General features: G+C 42.3%; 1 protein-coding gene across 3 annotated transcripts in view; it reads left to right on the forward strand.

The window, feature by feature from the left end:
* The window catches only part of LOC134587103 (A-kinase anchor protein 7-like), a 154,584-nt gene extending 132,572 nt beyond the window's left edge, over nt 1-22,012 (forward strand). For 2 of the 3 annotated variants that reach the window (XM_063443227.1, XM_063443229.1), the window contains one exon: nt 20,548-20,728. In XM_063443227.1, the coding sequence (XP_063299297.1) occupies nt 20,548-20,726 (179 nt within the window). In that variant the 3' untranslated portion in view covers nt 20,727-20,728. Of the gene's footprint in view, nt 1-20,547; nt 20,729-21,473 lie in introns of those variants that run through there. The other variant, XM_063443228.1, reaches the window with a different exon arrangement.
* Nucleotides 22,013-22,847: the final 835 nt, after the last annotated feature.

Raw genomic sequence — 22,847 nt, forward strand, 5'->3', positions numbered from 1 at the left:
TAAATTCTGAATTGCAATGAAGAGACATTTAGGGAAGAAAACACACTGCGTAGAAACACTCATTCAGTATATGCATCCATATACACACACTGCTTAATACATCTATCCATCCATCCATCCACACAGACTGCCTATTACATACAACCATATGCACACAGCCCAATACATAAATACACACACACACACACACACACACACCGCCTAATACACACATTAATACACTAATTCTACCTAATGCTTAGATCATGCACACACACTGCCTAATGCATACATATACTGCTTAATACATATATTTATACACTCTTTTTCCAATGCATTTGGTGGTATTTAATTTGTAATAATATTGAGATGTAATTTGTTACTGCGAACATTTTTCGGTTTAATATAGAATTCTATTAATATATATTTTAAATATATTTTTATATATAGGTATCTAATTACATGGTGTCACACACACACACACACACTGTCACTCACACACTCTGACATACATACACATTTTCACTAACACACTTACACTAACATACACAATGTCACTTACACACTTTCACTAACACACACTCTCACTGACATACAGTGTCACTTACACACTTTCATTGACATACACAATGTCACAGTCACTAACACACACAGTGTCACTCACACACAGTATCACTGACATACACAGTTTCACTTACACACACTCTCAATGACATACAGTGTCATTTACACACTCACTGACATGCGCAATATCATTTACACACAGTCACTAACACACACACACACACTCTCAGTGACATTCACAGTTCCACCTACACACTCTAACTAACACACACACACACACACTGTCAATCAAGCACAAACTCACACCACTTTACATATAGTCACACTTTATTTACACACACAAACACAGCAATTTAGTGCACACAGACCAGTTTACCATCATACACTCATACTCATAATCCGTCCCACTTACCTTCAGATGGATCATTCATAAGTGCTGTGAATAAAGGAGAGGGGTCCAGCCTGCAGGTAGCTTCTGTTGTTCCTGGTGGGGGAGCAGGAGTGCCGTGCACTGTGAGCACAGGCTACTTCCTATTCCCCTCAGAGTGCTTCTGGTGTTTACAGGCAGGGGGCAACCGGGATACTAAGTCATGTCCCGGCTTTCCCTGCCTGCAGGAAGCACAGTGCTCTGCTCAGGTGCTGGGGTTACAGCATACCCCACTCCCGAGCAGGCAAGCAGCTGCAGAGATAGTAAGTGAAACACAAAAATATACAAACAAAGTGGGATTAAGTGTGGTGGCAATAAATGCCACAGATCACCTGAGTGGAAACCCCTTACACCACTCTATAAAATACACATAAAATACATACAATGTAGGAGATGATTCACACTTCTAGAATGGTTCTGTAATATAAAAAGCAATATAGTGTAATATGCTAGTACAATTGTATCAATCGAAATGAGCGTCAGGTACTCACAAGCCTAGAGCCAAATTTCTGCATATGGCTCTCATGGATAGCGCTGTGGGACTTTTCAGGATGTCCCTCTCCTCTTCCCAGATCACTTATATGATGCTCCGGTTGGGTAATAATCCAGGTTCCACAACTTGACTTGAATTTTTCAGGAGAAAACTTTATTGCTCCCCAATGTGGAGTAAAACATGGATAAAATTGAAATTTCGATAAAATAAATAAAAGATAGAGTAACTGTATATAGTCCTGCCAATTGGCAAAAGTCCAAATGTCCGAAACGCGTTTCGCCCCGTATCAGGGGCTTTTTCAATCGGTGTATGGGCTTCCTTCTCTGTTTGGCGTCTTCTTAATCCCCTTGTGTCTTTTCACTTCCGGGTTCCGGCTATCGCACGTATGGAACGCAACGTGCGTTCCACCGCTGACGGCATGCGTTCCACTTTCAAATGGCGCCGTCGCTATCAACTGACGTCACTGGAACGCATGTCGAGCGTATCGTGCGTTCCATTTCGGAATTAATGGGAATTTAGATAGCTTTAGTGGCATAACATAAAAGTGCTCAATTAATAGGAATTTGAATAGCATTAGTAGCATAGCATTAAAGTGCTGGTGTTATTAGCATAGCATTAAAGTGCTGGTGTTATTAATGGGAATTTAAATAGCATTAGTAGCATAACATTAAAGTGCTTAATTAAACATTAAAATGCTGATGTTGTGCAAAAAGTGATAATAGCCTTTAACTTAGATAATATTGGTCACATTGAAAAAAACATCATATGCTGACATATTATATTAAAGTGCTAGTGTTGTGCCAATGGTGATAATCATTCTTAATCTTAATACTGGTATCTTTAAGGTGCTTATAGTTGTAGGGTATTGTTAACTTTCATTATAATATTAAATATTCATCACACAGGTGTCTCTAGGTGGATAACAAAGTGCTTTCCGTTTTAGAGGATTGCAAGTATATCAAATACTTTTAAAAGCCTGCTCTATGTAGTAGGAGGTGACAGCATTTTCCTGATATTATTCAATTTTATTCTAGCATAAAGATGTTTCTTACAAATAGGCATTTAGAAGAAATGACAGACCTCGAAGTCTGAATTTAATCCGTGGGGTATTAGAGTGTTAAAGTTATAGATGAATTTCATTTCTTCTATTCCGATTTTTTTGTTAAAGTCACCTCCCCTCCAATCTTTTTCTACAAGTTTAAGTGAGCAAAAAAATAGGTTCTCAGGTTCCTGGTTATGGTGGGTTTTAAACTGCTTTGATAAACTGTGTGTCTCTAGACCTTTCTTTATGTTGCGCACGTGTTCCGAAATTCTTATGTGCAGGCATCTTATGGTTCTGCCTATGTATAATAGGCCACAGGGGCATTTTATCACATAAATGACTCCTTTTGAGAAGCATGTAAGTTGTTCCTTAATGGTAAATTCCTTATTGATGAAATCTTTAATATCGGTCAGGTGTCTCTTTTTGCTTTTGGTGGTCCTGCACGCCAGGCAGGTCCCACAACCATAGAAACCTTTATTATAGTTTAGAAAATGTTTTATTTTGGCTGGGCCTTCACTACTTCGAACTAGGGTTTTTTTCATATTAGTGGCACCTCTATAAATTATACGTGGTTGGGTCGGTAAAATAGTTTTTAAAACAGGATCTTCTTGTAAGATATACCAGTATTTCCTGATGGCTCTATTTATTTGTTTGTGGTTACCATTAAAATTGCAAATAAAAGGAATATTCTGGGTATACGTAGATTGTGTGTTTTTGGGTTTGTAGGTTAGTAAATCTTTCCTTGATGTGTTCATTACTTCTTCCATAGCTATGTTCAATTCAGTTTCTTCGTATCCTTTTTCTTTAAATTGTTCTCTTATTCTCCCTGCTTGTGTCTTAAAGTCTTCGTCATTAGTGCAGTTACGCCTTATCCTCAAAAATTGTCCTTTAGGTGCGTTCTTAAGCCATGGTCTATGGTGGCAACTGGATTTCTCGATGTACCCGTTTGCATCTACTGTTTTGAAGAAATTTTTTGTTTTAATTTGCTCATTTTGTACAAAGATGTGGAGATCTAAAAAATGGATTTCCTTCTGACTTTGAGAGGTGGTGAGGATAATCCCCCAGTCATTGTCGTTAAAAAAATGTTTGAACATCTCTAAAAGGTCTGTCGTGCCTTCCCAAATTAAAAAGATGTCGTCTATATATCGGTGGTAGGACACCAAATTCGACACCCAGGGATGGATTGAATAGATGAAATGTTCCTCCCAATACGCCATAAAAAGATTTGCGTAACTGGATGCGAATTTGGTGCCCATCGCCGTCCCTCTAATTTGTAGATAAAAAGTATCGTGATACCAAAAAAAGTTGTTCGTTAAAATGAGATGGATCCCTTCTAAAATGAACTCTATTTGCTCATCTTTAAAATTCGCTTTAACTAAAAAATATTTCACCGCTTTTATTCCTATTTCGTGTGGGATAATACTGTACAAGGATGTAACATCACTTGTAACCAAATGATAACTGTGTTTCCATTGGATCGAATCTAGAACTTGTAAGATATGGATTGTATCTTTCAAGTGTGACAATGTCTTAGCAACTATAGGCTGTAGTAGTATATCGATGTACTCTGAAATTCTGGAGGAAATGGAGTCTATTCCTGATATAATTGGGCGTCCTGGTGGGTTTAGTGGGTTCTTATGTACTTTAGGTAAATAATAAAAAAACGGTCATTTCGGGTGTGCTGTCTGTAAATATTTACCTTCTTTTTCTGTGAGTATTTCTTTTTCCAATCCCTTCTTAATATATTCTTCAAAGAGTTCCTTCACTTTGTTAGTGGGATTAGAATTAAGTTTTTGGTAAGTGCTGGAGTCTGAAAGGATTCTTTCAGATTCTTCCATGTATTTCAGCTTCGATAATACCACTATCCCACCCTCTTTGTCGGCTGGTTTTATAATCAGGTCTTTGTTTTTTTGTAATTTTGTTAAAGTATTTTTTTCTTTTCTAGACATGTTTTGTTGAAATTTATTTAGTTTTTTAATTTTGTTTATTTCCCCCATCACCATGGTCTCAAATGTTTTCATTCCATCAGAGATCATGTGTCTGGGAAAAAAAGTTGATTTCTCTTTCAATTGTGTTTGAACAAAATTTTGTTCGCTTTCCGGGGGTTCATTCGTCGGGTAATCTTTATCATTAAAAAACTTTTTTAAGCATAGATTTCTCATGAATTTATTCATGTCAATAAAAAAGTTGAATTTATCTATTTCGGCTGTAGGGGCGAACTTGAGGCCTTTTTTTAGGACTTGTATTTCTCCATCAGTAAGTGGGCAATCAGTAAGGTTAAAGATTCCATTGGAGTCTATAACCTTCCCTTCTTTTCTTTGTTTCCCCTTTCTTCCTCTTCTGATTCTTGTTCTCTGGATCTTTGGCGTTTGCCCGGGGATTCCCATGATGTCGGTTTCTCTTGCCATTTGAGCTTCCCTGTTGTGGGTTCCCTCCGAAAATCCACAGGAGTATCTCGATATTTTTCTGTGTGTAGTGGTTCTAGATTCAAAGTTTTTCTCTCTTCATATCTTTCTTGAGACTTGATGTCTCTTCTGGATTCCTTTTGTTGTCTTGAGGGATCTCTTTCTCTCACATCTTCTGGTCTGAGAGCTTTCCGGCTGTTCCTTCCATATTCTCTTGGCGTAATTCCTCTTCTTATGTTTAGATCTGTCGAGGGGTTCCTCTTTTCTCCATATCTTTGGGTATTCCTTCTATATTGTGGGGACTCTCTCCTTGTGCCTTCTTTTACAGTTACTCTATCTTTTATTTATCTTTTATTTATTTTATCGAAATTTCAATTTTATCCATGTTTTACTCCACATTGGGGAGCAATAAAGTTTTCTCCTGAAAAATTCAAGTCAAGTTGTGGAACCTGGATTATTACCCAACCGGAGCATCATATAAGTGATCTGGGAAGAGGAGAGGGACATCCTGAAAAGTCCCACAGCGCTATCCATGAGAGCCATATGCAGAAATTTGGCTCTAGGCTTGTGAGTACCTGACGCTCATTTCGATTGATACAATTGTACTAGCATATTACACTATATTGCTTTTTATATTACAGAACCATTCTAGAAGTGTGAATCATCTCCTACATTGTATGTATTTTAGCTGCAGAGATAGCCCAGCAGCTGAATGGCTGCTCTGGAGAGTGGCTAAGGAGCCGCACCAGCCCCAGACAGCAGCAGGGCAGCCCACTGGAAAACCTCCCGGTGGATGCCCGCCAGCGGCCGGTGCCCTAGGCGAAAGCCTTATTCGCCTAATGGTAGCGCCGGCCCTGGCCTAGTGTGCATGCGTGGCAAAGGTCCATACTCTGTATGAGTAGTATTTCATTGAATAACAGAGTCTGACAACATGGCAATGTTTTTCATTGCAGGACCACTGCACCCAGACAACTTCTTTAAGATGAAGTGACCTGGGTGTCTATAGTGGTCTTTTAACACAGAAACTGTACATGAAGTTTAAAGTATATTTCCCCATAAAGTGAGTATAGAAATCATCAATAAGATTTAAATTAGACTATAGAGGATATCAAATAGATTGCCTTTCCAGATTCCAGTTATAGTAAATTCTACTAGTAGTGGTTTGATAAACTTCTCATCGTTCAGATTGCAAATCTGTACAGCACAACATTTAGCTGGAAATAGAAATGCACCATTTCAATGAGACAAATCAAACTGGGGAGCATGCGGCCGTGAGGAATACAAAAACAGACTTAAAGAGATTTTAAAGAGCTGTAAAATGTTATGCTTATTTCCTCCATCATGCTTCTAATTTTCATGCTTAGCAATCAGTTGAAATGCACAGCTATAATCATGTAGTTCATTACTTAAACATTAATCTCCATGATCTTTTGGGACCAATATATTATTATTTCACTGTGATTACAATTACCTTTTAGTTGTTCATTAACATGTATGAGGAAGAGTGGAACATATTTGTGATCTCTCCCTCTAATATACCTGTTAGTCGCTCCGGGAGGTAAGCAGACTGTTTGTGGCATCATTTGAAATTCTCCCTGAATGGTTCCTGAGTTGGATGATGTCTGGTGGCTGATACATAGAATCCTACAATTTCTACAGATCATAGTATCAGAACTCCGCTCTAAATTAATGGCTCTCAATCAACATAAAAGAGCTTGGAGGGTGGATGATAAATAGAAACAATGGGGGAAGTCTATCAAAGTGTTCTGTTCTAAAACAAAAGTGGTGCAAAAATGTAGAGGGAATATCCACCTTTGTAATGTGTGTGGTTAACATGGGTTTCATGGTTATATCTAATGTTTTACTTTTTACAGAGGAAACTATTCCCCTTTAATAAAATACTTCCATTCAGGTGATGTGTGGGAGCATGCTGATTATATATTAATGGTACTAGGCTCCACAGGACATTATTGTTGGGAATGTCATTATACAATTAGTATTATCCTGAAAGATATAATATGTTCTATATTTTATAACGTTTACTCATTTATAGAGCACTTGATCCATTATATTTCTACTAAATTAGTACGTTAAGGGCTTATGTTAAATTAATGTATTGAAGAAACCCAACTTCTATTGCATTAGTTAGTCATATTGATTTTGCTTGTATGGAACTCTTTTAGATTGGCAGCAGCCTCTAAATCTGAGGGGCACTGGAGCAGTGTTTTTTAATCCACCTCAAAATATGCCACAAGCACATTCAGGGTTATTCACCAGTGAAAATTACTGAATTCTAACTGCACCGACAGGGTCAAATATAGCGTGTTACATATTTCAGTTTTTTCACATTTAAATTCGCCAGATTGGTTATGTTGCCTTTGAGACCATATGGTAGCCCAGGAATAAGAATTACCCCCATGATGGCATACCATTTGCAAAAGTAGACAACCCAAGGTATTGCAAATGGAGTATGTCCAGTCTTTTTTAGTAGCCACTTGGTCACAAACACTGACCAAATTTAGTGTTAATATTTGAAAATGCAAAAAACTAATTTGAACGCAAATTTTGGCCAGTGTTTGTGACTAAGTGGCTACTAAAAAAAACTGAACATACCCTATTTGCAATACACTGGGTTGTCTACTATTACAAATGGTATGCCATCATGGGGATGATTTTCATTCCTGGGCTACCATATGGTCTCAAAGGCAACCTGGCGAATTTTAATGTGAAAAAACTGAAACGCAAACCTTATATTTGACTCTGTAACTTTTGAAAACACCATAAAACCTGTAAATGAGGGGTACTGTTATACTCAGGAGACTTCGCTGAACACAAATATAGTGTTTCAAAACAGTAAAACGTATCACAACAATTATATCGTCAGTGTAAGTGCCATTTGTGTGTGAAAAATGCAAAAAATGTCACTGCCTCTGACGATATCGTCGTTGTAATATATTTTACTGTTTTGAAACACTAATATTTGTGTTCAGCGAAGTCTTCCGAGTAAAACAGTACCCCCCATGTACAGTTTTATGGTGTCTTGGAAAGTTACAGGGTTAAATATAGTGCTAGAAAATTTAATTCCCTGAACTTTCTGCCTGGGTTGGCAGGCAGGTCCTGCAAATTGTAATTAATGAAATGACCTAATTATGTAAAATTATTACATAAATATATACCGTATATACTCGAGTATAAGCCGACCCGAATATAAGCCGAGGCCCCTAATTTTATCCCAAAAAACTGGGAAAACTTATTGACTCGAGTATAAGACTAGGGTGGGAAATGCAGCAGCTACTGGTAAATTTCTAAATAAAATTAGATCCTAAAAAAAAATATATTAATTGAATATTTATTTACAGTGTGTGTATAATGAATGCAGTGTGTGCGTATGTGTGTGTGTGTATGAGTGCAGCGTGTGTGTATGAGTGCAGTGTGTGTGTGCATGAATGCAGTGTGTGAATGCAGTGTGTGCAGGGCCGGTGCAAGGATATTTGCCGCCGTAGGCAAAACATTTTTTGCCGCCCCCTCCCCCCATATGTCCTGACTTCCCCTCCTCCTCCCTCAGTGGTCCTTACCTCCCCACCCCCGTGTTCCTTCACTCCCCCCCCAGTGGTCCTGACTCACCCCTCCCCTAGTGGTCCTTACCCTCCCCTCCCCTAGTGGTCCTTACCCTCCCCTCCCCTAGTGGTCCTTACTTCCCCCTCCCCTCCCATAGTGGTCCTTATCCCACCCCCTCCCTCTCATAGTGGTCCTTATCCCCTTTCTCCCTCCCATAGTGTTCCTTATCCCCCCCATCCCTCCCATAGTGGTCCATATACCCCCCCTCCCTCCCATAGTGGTCCTTATACCCCCCCTCCCTCCCATAGTGGTCCTTATACCCCCCCTCCCTCCCATAGTGGTCCTTATCTCCCCCCCTCCCTCCCATAGTGGTCCTTATCCCCCCCCCCTCCCTCCCATAGTGGTCCTTATCCCCCCCCTCCCTCCCATAGTGGTCCTTATACCCCCCTCCCTCCCATAGTGGTCCTTATCCCCCCTCTCCCTCCCATAGTGGTCCTTATACCCCCCCTCCCTCCCATAGTGGTCCTTATCCCACCCCCTCCCATAGTGGTCCTTATACCCCCCCCTCCCTCCCATAGTGGTCCTTATACCCCCCTCCCTCCCATAGTGGTCCTTATCCCCCCCCCTCCCTCCCATAGTGGTCCTTATACCCCCCTCCCTCCCATAGTGGTCCTTATCCCCCCCCTCCCTCCCATAGTGGTCCTTATCCCCCCCCTCCCTCCCATAGTGGTCCTTATCCCCCCCCCTCCCTCCCATAGTGGTCCTTATCCCCCCTCTCCCTCCCATAGTGGTCCTTATCCCCCCTCTCCCTCCCATAGTGGTCCTTATACCCCCCCTCCCTCCCATAGTGGTCCTTATCCCACCCCCTCCCATAGTGGTCCTTATACCCCCCTCCCTCCCATAGTGGTCCTTATACCCCCCTCCCTCCCATAGTGGTCCTTATCCCCCCCCTCCCTCCCATAGTGGTCCTTATACCCCCCTCCCTCCCATAGTGGTCCTTATCCCCCCTCCCTCCCATAGTGGTCCTTATACCCCCCCTCCCTCCCATAGTGGTCCTTATACCCCCCCTCCCTCCCATAGTGGTCCTTATACCCCCCTCCCTCCCATAGTGGTCCTCATACCCCCCTCCCTCCCATAGTGGTCCTTATCCCCCCTCTCCCTCCCATAGTGGTCCTTATACCCCCCCTCCCTCCCATAGTGGTCCTTATACCCCCCTCCCTCCCATAGTGGTCCTTATCCCCCCCCCTCCCTCCCATAGTGGTCCTTATACCCCCCTCCCTCCCATAGTGGTCCTTATCCCCCCCCTCCCTCCCATAGTGGTCCTTATACCCCCCCTCCCTCCCATAGTGGTCCTTATACCCCCCTCCCTCCCATAGTGGTCCTTATCCCCCCCTCCCTCCCATAGTGGTCCTCATACCCCCCCCCTCCCATAGTGGTCCTTATACCCACCCCCTCCCTCCCATAGTGGTCCTTATACCCCTTTTTTTTGTTATTAATTTTTTTTTTATTATTATTATTTTTTATTATGATTTCTTATTTTATTTATAAAAAAAATTTTCGTCCCCCCTCCCTGCTTGATATATGGCAGGGAGGGGGGCTCTCCTTCCCTGGTGGTCCAGTGGCAGTTCAGTGGGGGGGAGAGGGGGGCTGGCGGAGCTGTACTTACCTGTTCTGCAGCTCCTGTCAGCTCTCTCCTCCTCTGCGCCGTCCGTTCTGCTCTTCTGTCAGCTCCCAGTGTAAACCTCGCGAGAGCCGCGGCTCTCGCGAGATTTACACTGGGAGCTGACTGAGGTGCTGACCGGACACGCAGAGGAGGAGAGAGCTGACAGGAGCTGCAGGAAAGGTAAGTACAGCTCTGCCAGCACCCCTCTCCCCCCAGTCTGTATTATGGCAATGCAATAACTTTGCTGTGGCTTTTTCTCTTTTCTTTTTTCTATGGGTTGTAATATAATTGGATATGGATACATAGGCGTTTGATGTATGACAGTCAGTGCCATTATCTACCCTACAATGCTTAGATGGAGGGCATTTGATACATTTCTCTTGAGCTCATGCAAGTTATCATCATTATTATGTATTTTTTCTTTGTCTTTTCTGTATTTTTCTTGATTTCCAGTTCCTCTCTGGTTTGATTCATATGCCTTCTTTGCTTGGTCGTTAAATTTATTGATAAGCCTGTTCTGCCTTTACATTTAGTACTTTATGTACATACTTGACCAATGGCTAGATGTATATTACATATTTTGATAATGGATTAGATTGGGCAGATATTTTGTGTGGCTAAAACCTATATACATATTATGCAAATGTCCCTCGAGCAGTGTTTATGTTTATTTTAGTTGCTATGGACACTTTGGTCGCATAGCAACAGTCTCCCAATGAATCTGTATTCCGGCCGATCACGTGACGTGGTAATGACGCCGACGCCACGTGATGACGTCACGCACGCACACGTGACCGACGGCGGAACCCGCGCGTTTTTCGAACCGGACAGACAGGGAGTGGGAGTGTATTCCGGTGGTGGGTAAGTTAATTGCTGGTTTTTATTTCTGTATATATGTGTGTACCAGTTATGTATGTGTTAGTCCTGATGAAAGTCTGCAAATGGCAGACTGAAACGTCGATCTTTTTATTTTTCTAATGATTAAAAGTTAAATCTTAAATTGGAGTCCTGGGAGTGCTATCATTTTCTACCTTTCTACATTTTGGCTTGACAAGCACCGGGCAAGTATTTCCACTATATGGAGTGCAAGATTATTTTCTATATTTATGTATATAAATATATATATTTATTTGTTCTACATGTATTTTGATATCAATATATATATATATATATATTAATTTTAAAATACAGTTAGAACGAAATGACGCATGTTTATATATTTTTTATCTATTTATTTTTTATTATTTTTTTAATTTTATTTTTTAACATATTTATATATTTATTTATTTTTTATTATATATAAATATATATAATGAAAATTATATATATTTGATCAATATCATTGTACGTGTATTTTGATATTAATATATATATATAATAATGTATATATTAATATTAAAATACACGTAGACAGTGTATGTATATTTATGTGTATATGTGTATATGTGTATATATATACTTAGATCATATATATAATAAATATATATGATCTAAGTATATATTATTTATTTTTACACTGTTTTAACATCTTTTAATTTTATTTTCAGGCAGCAGGGGGAGTACCTGTCATTACAGGCACTCCCCCTGCTGGCATTGACATGGACGGCCCTGGGGGGCCGAAGAGGACAGAGGGGGACTCCCTGGGCTCCCAGCTAAGTCCCCCATACCGTGATCGCCGGCATTGGATTGCCGGCGACCGGGTAAGTACATTAGATCGCAGGACGTTCTATGCCGTCTTGGGGCGTTTAGAGCCACCAAAATAAGGACGGCATAGGGGGTTAATCAGCATCTTGATATGCCACACCTGCGAGGTGGCTGGATTATCTCGGCAAAGGAGCAGTGCTCACTAACACAGATTTAGACAGATTTGTGAACAATATTTGAGAGAAATAGGCCTTTTGTGTACATAGAAAAAGTCTTAGATCTTTGAGCTCAACTCATGGGGGCAAAAACAAAAGTGTTGCGTTTATAATTTTGTTCAGTGTAGTCTCTTACCCGGCCTTTCTTTGTCATCCTTCTTCCTATTGCCCATTCACAGCTCGAGTATGTCTAATGATGCGCTTGTGCTGTGCTGCCTCTGAAATTAGGCCTGGGACTCTTGGGAGGCCTGCAATATAAAAATAATTCACAATTATTTGCTGCCTGATTCTGTACCAAGATGCCCTATAATCTACTTTTGGCATCTATTAGTGGAGACTTCATAGCAGCTAAAACAAAAAAAAGGTGGGAGATCACTTATCTGAGTTCAGAATCCAGGGGTTGTACAGTGGTTTGTAAGTTATGAGATATTTAATAAAAAAATTTTTGTCAAATATTTCAGTTGGAATTTACAGCCAGTATCCCATGGGGGTAAACCTCTAGCCAACTCTTACACTGCACATCTCAGAATATAGATACAATGTGTTTAAGAGACGTCAATCAGGTAATATACATAATTTCTCATTCAGAAAAGTCTTTTTCCAGCTAAAGTATCATAGAAACATGGTCACAATCAAAGCTCAGGATGATTTTCAGTGACCATCGCCAATATTTTCTATGTATCGCATTTGACATAGGGAGAATGTATGATGCAGACAGACGGTATCTTTAATGCCCAATTATGCTCTGTCTGCTGCATTCTGTTGGTATATGTTCCATGATGCCCATAATTGTTTTCCTTTACTAGACCTTTTTGTCTTTGTAAAGCTGCTCTAACTAGGATAAATAAAAACTGTGAAAAGTCACTAGATATGGAGCCAATACACTAGATAGTAATGAGTTAAATATGTCTCCAAGTCAGAGACTGGACATTTGATATCTGTATGACACGCTGCCTTAGGTTTTCAGCAGCACAGTGCCAATGCCCTTGTGCTATTTATTCTAACAGTGACATTCTGTTTTTTTTTTTTTTTTTAATTCTTTATTTTATTTGTGCACAAAGTTAACACGTAGCCTTGGTGCGCCACAACAGCGACATCAGTGACAGTTAATAAACATTGATAATACAAGTCATGGCATTTGCTATTCAGGCACTTTTTTATAGTAATAATATCAATATTTCAGTAGTTTAGGTTCACGTTTGGTTTAAGTGAATTAGCGAGATGCACATGTCAGAGGAGGGTGTTCAGAGGGGTGACAAAGAGGGAAAACATGACATGTGTAATCATTATATAAGCAAAGCTGTACAATTAAACATAACCTAAGCTGATTAGTGAGATGGTCAGACATATCTCTTGTCTAGCTAGGCAGAGAATAAGTGGTTGTTATGCTAGCCTTAAAGTATAATATTAGTAACAGGAGAAACAGATGCTAAAAACAAAAGCAGCATCAACAGTTTAGATTAAGCTTTAGATTTTAAATTTTCCACACCAGGTGGGACCCTGGCCAGAAAAGCGATCAGTGGTCGCAGTCCAGGTGGCCCGTTTTTATACAGTACGTATTTCTGTGTCGGGACAAAAGGCTTGGATACTTATAGTCTCGTTGGGTGGCAGTGTATTAGGGCGTTAATCCCTTCGTGGGTAGCTTGAGGGCCAGTCGTGTGCCTATCTTGGGCGAGAAGAAAGTCCCTGTAGCTGTATCGTTATGGCGGCAAAGGTGGTCAGTCTTCGCATTTCGGTCCCCTAGTGGTCAGCTGTGCGGTATGGTCCGCCAGGCCAAGGTGCTGTAGCTTGTCTTGCTCTGTGGTTGGTGTCCTTCGGTATGCTTGGTTTTAGTTCCTCCATAGCTTGGCTTGTGGCTTGTGGGATCTTTGCTTTTGCACGACGGTTCCCGCTCAGCCCCCGTCGGCGTGGAGTCATGAGAGGTGGGTGCGCCCGGCGGCCCTCATAAACGGGTCGTTGGACATGCGGTCATCGCCATTTTGGAAGCGGCCTTTCTGGGTCCGCCCTGCCACTACTCTGAGTGCCGGTGTTGTTTCACTCTGATGGGCCTCGGGGTGGGGACCGGGATCACCCCTGCCGGTCCAGGGGGGGGGGGACAGGGCCAGACCTGACCAGCACCGTGCTTCTGCCTTCCTGCTGGTGAGCAGGATAGCTGGGCAGCGGCCGTCTACCCAACTCACCGCTCGAGCGGTCCTCATCTTGTGTGATGGGGATCACCCCTCCGAGGGACTGGAACTGTGCAGCGAGCCTCTCCTCGGGACCAGGGTGGTTTCCTGCACTTGGTCGCAGCTGCCAGTCGTTAGGTGACCGTTAAGCCATTGTTTTGAGGCTAAAACTGTAGGTTATTGCAGGAGCTACTCCATTGTGCGACCGTTCAGCATGGCGGTCCGGCCCCGCCCCCATTCTGTTTTTTTAAATAGAACTGTTTCCTAGAAGTGTGCCTGTGCCTAGCACAAGATATGAGATAGTTTATTAAATTAATAGTAAAATTTAATAAATGGTAGAAACTGTATTAGAAAGCCTACTAATGCATTAGTATTAACCTCCAACTAAAAAGAAAAAAATAGGTTTAGGTGCAGTTTTCCCAATATATACATATATCTGTTAAGAATATATATTTAAAGGGACACTATAGTCACCTGAACAACTTTAGCTTAATGAAGCAGTTTTGGTGAATAGAACATGCCCCTGCAGGCTCACTGCTCAATCCTCTGCCATTTAGGAGTTAAATCCCTTTGTCTATGAACCCTAGTCTCACCTCCCTGCATGTGACTTGAACAGCCTTCCATAAACACTTCCTGTAAAGAGAGCCCTATTTAGGCTTTCTTTATTGCAAGTTCTGTTTAATTAAGATTTTCTTATCCCCTGCTATGTTAATAGCTTGCTAGACCCTGCAAGAGCCTCCTGTATGTGATTAAGTTCAATTTAGAGATTGAGATACAATTATTCAAGGTAAATTACATCTGTTTGAAAGTGAAACCATTTTTTTTTTTTTTCATGCAGGCTCTGTCATAGCCAGGGGAGGTGTGGCTAGGGCTGCATAAACAGAAACAAAGTGATTTAACTCCTAAATGACAGTGAATTGAGCAGTGAAATTGCAGGGGAATGATCTATACACTACAACTGCTTTATTTAGCTAAAGTAATTTAGGTGATTAAAGTGTTCCTTTAAGTATAGATAACCTGCTGACAATATCACTGTCTGTTTAGTTACTGTATCACTGCATTGCTCATCTTCATGTTACATTGTCAGAGTGATTACATTAATAATGCTACGCTGTGCAGCATGAATATGGATATTCACAGGTTAAATAAAAGAGAGCATTTAGGCATTCTCAAATGTCTAATTTCATAGTGTCTAAATAATGAAATTAACTGTTGAAATACCTCACATTTGACAAGTTTTTTTTTTTAAACGTATTCTGTTCAATTAAAACATCTATTAGTTAGGATCAAACTGCCTCAACTTCATGGGGAACTCTCTGAAACATGAACAGTGGGCAAGATATTTATATGTAAAACAATAATACTGTGGTACCTGGGCATCTGCAACATAGGGCAATTACCCCACCTTCTTGGAGTATTCATTTATCAGATTTCAAAATGTTTCAGTGGGGCTTATAAGCATCAGTATCTTATACACATTATAGTTTTTCCGCCTGGAAAGCTTTCTGCAGATTCCCAAACAATATAGACATGCATTAAAAGCAACTAGAAAGGTGCTCAGTCCATTACTAAACCCCTTTAACATAAACTCTCAAAGATAATTCCTCCTAGACTGGTTTCTGTGCTTGTGCTGAGCACCACTGGTTGTACTATTTCCCTGTTGGCTGTCATGGACCGTTGTAAAACAAGCTCAGAATATCAGGGCTGGTAAAATATGTTATGGAAGTGATTCTTATACTTGGCTATTGTCATATAGCCCAGGTTTGGATTTAAGCAACTATCTTTAACCTACAGCATCCAACTATCCACCAACAGTTTTTATCTTTTTTTATTAGAACTTTTTTATTCAGTAATAATGAGTTTCTTTGTTTTTAATAATGGCTCACCTGGGTATTGTTGTCCTGCATCAATGGGCACAGAGGAACTGTCCCCAAGAAGCACAGAGTATCTCATTAGATGTGCTTGTGCTGTGTGTGGGATACTAGGACCAAGTACAGAGCAGTTCAGCAGCACTCTCTTTGAGTGATCTCCTGTGTGTGGGGCTAGCCTAGAGACTGTCAGTCAGCTTTGTATGAGATGAGTCCAGGCTGAGAAGCACTTTATGTGGATAGACCCTTCCTTTTTGGGTGTTCCATTTTGGCCTCCCACCCCATCCCTAGTTATTCATTAAACACAAACCTATAGTGAAATGGAAACAAAACTGCAAAATGTAGGCTAAAATATCTGATTTGGAAAATGTGCATATTAAAGTCATAGCTTTACTATTTTAGCCTAAATTAAAATTTCAAACACACAAAATTAAATCCTGCCCCCAAACTCCCACTAATCTTGGGCTGCAGCAGTGACCATTGTAATTAGGTGCAGGGCCGGTGCAAGGATTTTTGCCGCCCTAGGCAAAAGAAAAATGTGCCGCCCCCCCATGTGACATCACAATGCCCCACCCATATGATCTGCCATATGAACTAACGCCAGTGCTGCACACTGTGTTTACATTAAAAAGCCTGCAGGGACACGCTATAGACACCGGAACCACTTCATTAAGCTGCAGTGGTTCTGGGGACTATAGTGTCCCTTTAATGTGAGGTTAATTAGAGATTAGTGTCACTAGTAATATACTAGATTGCCTACTTACAACCAGATGAAGATGGTGATGGGCACTGGCTGCAGTTTCGCTCCACTGGTCTGGTGTAGAACCGGATCTCTGGAGGCTGTTTGTAACTGCGGTCACAAAATTCAATGTTCTGGGAGAACAGGAAGCAGCTCAAGGTCTGGGCCCCAGGGCCTGACGGTGAGTATTCCCATAAGGCCCACCCATAAGTCCACCTATATGTTCCACCCATTAAATTCGCTCACAGGGAGTGTAGTGTGTAGGGGATGTGTTATGTGTTATTGTAGAGGATCTAATGTGTGTGCTTATGGAATGTAGTGTATAGGCATACCAGTTTGTGTAGGTGATGCAGTGTGTTTGTGTGTAGTGGAAGCAGTGTGTGTTTGTGGTTGTGTGTAAGGGATCCATTGTGTGAATCTGTGTTTGTATGCATAAGGGATGCAAGGTGTGTGTCTGTAAGTGTGTGCATTGAGTGTGTGTAAGAAATGCAATGTTTCTGTGTGTATGTAAGAGAAGCAGTGTGTGTGTGTGTGTGTGTGTTTGCATGTGTGTGTAAGGGATGCATTGTGTGTGTGCGTGTAGTGTGAAAGGGCTCTCCCTTCTGTCCCTTAGAGCTCTCCCCTGCCCCTTAGTAGTCTCTCCTCTCCCCCCACCCTCCCCTGGGGGTCTCTTCTCACACCCACCCACCCTCCCTGTGTTTTCCTCACCTCCCCTTCTCCTCGTCTCCACTTCTCCTCACCCCCTCTCCTGTGTTCTTCTCACCTCCCCCCGTGTCTTCTCACCTCCCCCCGTGTCTTCTCACCCCCCGTGTTCTCCTCACCCCCTCTCCCTGTGTTCTTCTCACTCCCCTCTCCCTGTGTTCTTCTCGCCTCCCCCTCTCCTCACCCCCTCCCTGTGTTCTTCTTACTCCCCCTCCCTGTGTTCTTCTTACTCCCCCCTCCCCCTTTCTTCTTACCCCCTCCCCCCTTTCTTCTTACTCCCCCCTCCCCCTTTCTTCTTACTCCCCCCTCCCCCCTTTCTTCTTACTCCCCCCTCCCCCTTTCTTCTTACACCCCCCTCCCCTCTTCTTCTTACTCCCCTTTTCTTCTTACTCCCCCCTTCTTCTTACTCCCCCCTCCCCTCTTCTTCTTACTCCTCCCCTCCACTTGTCTTCTTCTTACTCCCCTTCCCCCTTCTTCTTACTCCCCCTCCTTCTTACTCCTTCCCTCCACTTGTCTTCTTCTTACTCCCCCCTCTTCTTCTTACTCCCCCCTCCCCTCTTCTTCTTACTCCCCCCTCCACTTGTCTTCTTCTTACTCCCCCCTTTCTTCTTACTCCCCCACCCCTCTTCTTCTTACTCCCCCACCCCTTTTCATACTCCCCCTCCCCCCTTCTTAGCCCCCTCCACTTGTCTTCTTCTTACTCCCCCTCCACTTGTCTTATTTTTACTCCCCCTCCCTTGTATTCTTCTTTTTACTCCCCCTCCCTTGTATTCTTCTTACTCCCCCTTCCCTTGTTTTCTTCTTACTTCCCCCTCCCTTGTTTCCTTCTTACTCCCCCACCTTCCCTCTTCTTCTTATCTCCCTCCCCTCCCCCAGTTCTCCTCCTAACCTCACCTCCACTGTAGCGTGGCCGAGCTCCTCTCCGGTCCGCGGTACAGGAGTTTCTGTTTTCTGTACCCGGCCGGACTGATAGGAAGTGCACACTAAGTGTGCACTTCCTGTCAGTCCGGCCGGGTCGCTGACCAGAAAGGAGCTCGGCCACGCTACAGGGGAGGTGAGGCAGTGCGGCAGCCGCCTGAGCGCTCTATATAGAGCGCTCAGGCGGCTGCAACATTTAAAGGGCCGACGATGGGGGCGCAGGGCGCCCCCTCCTATATGGCGCCCTAGGCGGCTGCCTAGTTCGCCTTATAGGAAGCGCCGGCCCTGCTTTGGTGAACTGTTAGTGTAGGCCTCATCTAAGAGGTGTGTGTGGTAGTGGCAGTTTTATGTTTGTGCGATAGGGGCTGTAGTAGGCATCTGAGGGATACTGGGGCTGTAGTGTGTTTGTATGGATAATAGAGGCTCTACTGTTTGTGGAATATAAAGGCTGCAGTTTGTCTGTGTGTGTGGATAATTGCTGCAGTGTGTGCCTGTGGGGATATGGCTGTAGTAGGTGCAGGGTGCAAGGGGGGATAGTGCCTGTAGTGGATGCAGGTGTGATACGGGCTATACTGGGTGCTGGAAGGTATAGGGGCTTTAGTGGGTCCAGTGAGGGGCTGTGGTGGGTACAGGGAGGGATAGGGTCTCTAGTGGGTGCAGGAAAGGATAAGGGCTGAGGTTGGTGAGGGAGGAATAGGTTCTGCTGTATGTACAGGGTAGGATATGGGGCTGTGGTTGATGAAAGAGGAAATGGGGCTGAGGTGGGTGCAGGGTGGAATAGAAGCTGAAGTGGGTAAAGGGGGTCATGGGGGTTGAGGTGGGTGAAGGGTGAGATGCTGAGCTGAGGTGGGTTCTGGGGAGATGGGGGCTGAGGTAGGTGTTGGGTGAGATGGGCACTGGGGTGAGTAAAGGGGGAGAAGGGGGCTGAGGTTGGTGGAGAAGGGGCATATGAACTGAGGAGAGTGGAGGGGGTAAGGGCTGAGGTGTGTGCTGGGGAAGATGTGGGTGCTGGGGGGGCTGAGGTAGGTGGAGGGGGTCCTGGGAGCTGAGACCCTGGGGGATATGGATAAAGGAGGAGGTGGAGGCTGAGGTAGGTGCTGGGGGTTGGGGGCTGAGGTGGGTGAAAGAGGAGATGGGTGCTGAGTTGGGTGCTGGGGGCTTAGATGGGTAAAGGGGAAAGTGCTGGGGGGATGGGGGCTGAGATGAGTGCTGAGGTTAGTGAAGGGTGGGATAGTGGCTGAGGTGGGTCCTGAGGGAGTTGGGTTCTGGGGAGGGGCATGGGGGATTTACATACCTGCTGTTTCTGCCAGGCTGCAGAGTTTTCCTTAGCTTCAACCACTCTGCAGCAGAGGAGGAAAGGAGGGGGCAGGAAGTGATGTAACTTCCCTTCCCCGGGCCCCTCCTTCTCCCCTCACATGGAGCTGCGCACAGGGAGAGGATTGAGGAAACCTGGCAAGAGCAGGATTGCTGCCAGGTCTCACTCAGTAGGTGCAGGGGGCACTTTAGGGGCAAGTGTTCATGTGCCTCTCTGGCTCGGGAGATCTCTGATCTGATCTTCCCAGCCAGAGAGAGTACATTGCTGTTAAGACAGCCGGGCCCCTGACTGCCATGGGCCCTCGTTCCATGACCGATCTGCCCGTGTGGTCAGTCCGCCCCTGTCTGCAGCCAGGAGCTTACATCAGAGTTGTACTCTTAATGCAAGAGAGTATAACTGAGGTCTATTGAGGAGACTGCGAGACACTCCACAGACGGTGTCTTTTTCACCAGAGACAGCTGAGGTAGCTCCGCCTTTTGTCAAGCTTTGTCAAGTATAGGAAAATACTGAGATAAAGTAGTCCCTACTTTGTATTAGCATATCTTTTAACTGGGTTAGAGTTTCAGTACTTAGTTCGATTTTATAATTATGAAAATATTCATTTTGGATGGCAGGGAAGGGGGCAGTAGTGACATAGCCATTTTAAACAACCCTGTAGATATGTTTTAACACCAGTTTTGGTTTTCAGAGTTGCTTTGCTGTTTCTCCTAATGCATGTGTGAATTATTTTTGATTGACAAGTGGTATATTTTTTGTATAATTAGCAAAGATAGGAAATGCAATGGGATTTTTTTCTCCAAGTAAGAAATGTATGTAGAAAACACTCATGTTTCTTTGTTATGCTGTTCAGGTCAAAAAAATGGAAGAGAACCAGATGACGCAGAATTGATGAGCCTGAGCAAAAGGCTAGTGGAGAATGCAGTACTCAAAGCTGTACAGCAATACATAGAAGAGACACAGACCAAAACTAAACAAACTGATGGGATTTCAATTGAATCTGCCAATAATGAAAAAAATGAAAAAAAGTAACACTGCTACCAAAAACAAAAATCTAAATGAGCACAGCTTCTACTTGAAAATGAAACACTAAACTTGAAACTTTGTCTGTAATATTTGAGACAGTAGCATGCTACTCAGGTGCATCTCCCAAACTTTGTTCTGGTTAAAACATTTCAACAGGGTGACTATGTCTTAAAATTGTCTCAATGAGCATCATTAAAAAGCTCCAAAGAAAGAAAGAAAAAGGAAAATGGCAAAGTTCAATGAAGAAAGTCGCCTGACTTCTTTTGTGTTTATGGAAAAAAAATAAAAATAATTGGCTAGGCCTTGTGAAATGGAAATAAATGGCCAACCAGGAGGCCTTAGTAACACACGAGAAAACAATGGCATCTAAGTTTGATGGAGATGCATGACTTGGCTTTTTTTTGTTTTTTACTCACAGCCGAAGAATCTTTTTAAACAACTGTCGTGTTGCAATGGCAACTCTTCACGAGCTATGCTAATATCTTTGCGGGATGCTCCTCAGAGACAATATATTCACTGTGTATTATACGGATTGCTCAAAAGTATGGTGACCCTATGCAGTATTTCTCAATGACAGTTGATTATTCATTTAAAATATATCTCTATTTTTGACAAAACAAAAATACTTTTTATTGCAATGTAAAATGTGGCCAAAATCATGGAGTACAGTATCCCATCTTTCATGTAAGAAACTGATATTTTGTCACAGGCATTGATGTTCTGCTTCATATAAAATGATCTTCTTTCCTCCAGGGAATAAACACAAAGATACCATCATGCAGGCTGCCTTGCATAGGGAGTTGAAGGCAGTGTCGGACTTATTAACGCAGATAAAGAACACACTGGCTCTTCCGGAGACGAAGGCAAATATTTACAAGGAAATATATGGAATGTGGAATGGAACGTGAAAAAACAATATTCCCTGTTAAAATAAAGTATTAATATGTTAATATAAAAATATAATTAAATATTTTGGGGAAGAATATGTCAGTTTTGTTGAAATCACTCTTTTTATCTAGTTGATATGAAATTTTGTATAGTAATTTTCACATGTTCATATGAAAAAGGATGCATCATGAAAATGTATAAAGCTTTTCCACTATTGTTTCTTTTTGAAAATCCCCATGTTAGAAGAGCATAAAAAGTTGAGTAAATATGTTTATCAAGGTGGTATATAGAAAATTATTGGTTCAGTGAAGTTTTTGGTTCAAATGTGTGCATGATTTTAAAAAAATCAAAACTGCGGAAAATGTTGGAGATTTTTAAATAAACATATAATGTATTCATTGTAATGATTTTAGTGAAGATGCAACACGTGATTATTCTCTCAATTCATGCATAATATATTTTTCATCTACTATTCACAAGGGCTGTGTTATAACAAAGGCTTTAAAAATTGAACTGGGTAGTTGAAGTGTTAAAATCCAGTTACAGTGGAACCTCGGAATTCGAACTAAAATTTTGAGTGAAAAATGTCTCGGGAAGGCGAACGATCCTCTGTACCCGAACACATCACACGGTAAACTCGTTGGTACCTCGTTAGTATAACGCATCGCTATTCCATTCTGTCAGCAGCACAGCTCCATTCTGACAGCAAAAACTCCATTCTTGCAGCAAGCAGCTCTATTCAGTCAGCAGAGCTCAATTCAGTCTTCAAATAAAGTTCAATTCAGTCAGCAAACCGCTCCATTCAGTCTTCAAATAGAGCTCCATTCTGCCAGCTCCATTCAGTCAGCAGAGCTCCATTCAGTGTTTAAATAGAGTTTTAATTCAGTCTTTAAATAGAGTTCAATTCAGTCAGCAAACAGCTCCATTTAGTCTTCAAATAGAGCTCTATTCAGTCAGCAGAGCTCCATTCAGTGTTTAAATAGAGTTTAATTCAGTCTTTCAAGAGTTCAATTCACTCTTCCAATAGAATTCAATTCAGTCTTCAAATAGAATTCAAATAGGTCTTCAAATAGTGTTGCAGTCCGTCTTCAAAGAGTTGAATTCTGTCTTCAAAGAGTTGCATTCTGTCTTCAAAGAGTTGCATTCGGTGTTCAAATAGAGTTGCATCCAGTCTTCAAATATAGTCCAATTCAGTCCTCAAATAGAGTTTAATTCAGTATTCAAATAGAGTTAAATTCT

Source organism: Pelobates fuscus, chromosome 2 (genome assembly GCF_036172605.1).
Source record: "Pelobates fuscus isolate aPelFus1 chromosome 2, aPelFus1.pri, whole genome shotgun sequence".
Taxonomy (NCBI): Eukaryota; Metazoa; Chordata; class Amphibia; order Anura; family Pelobatidae; genus Pelobates; species Pelobates fuscus.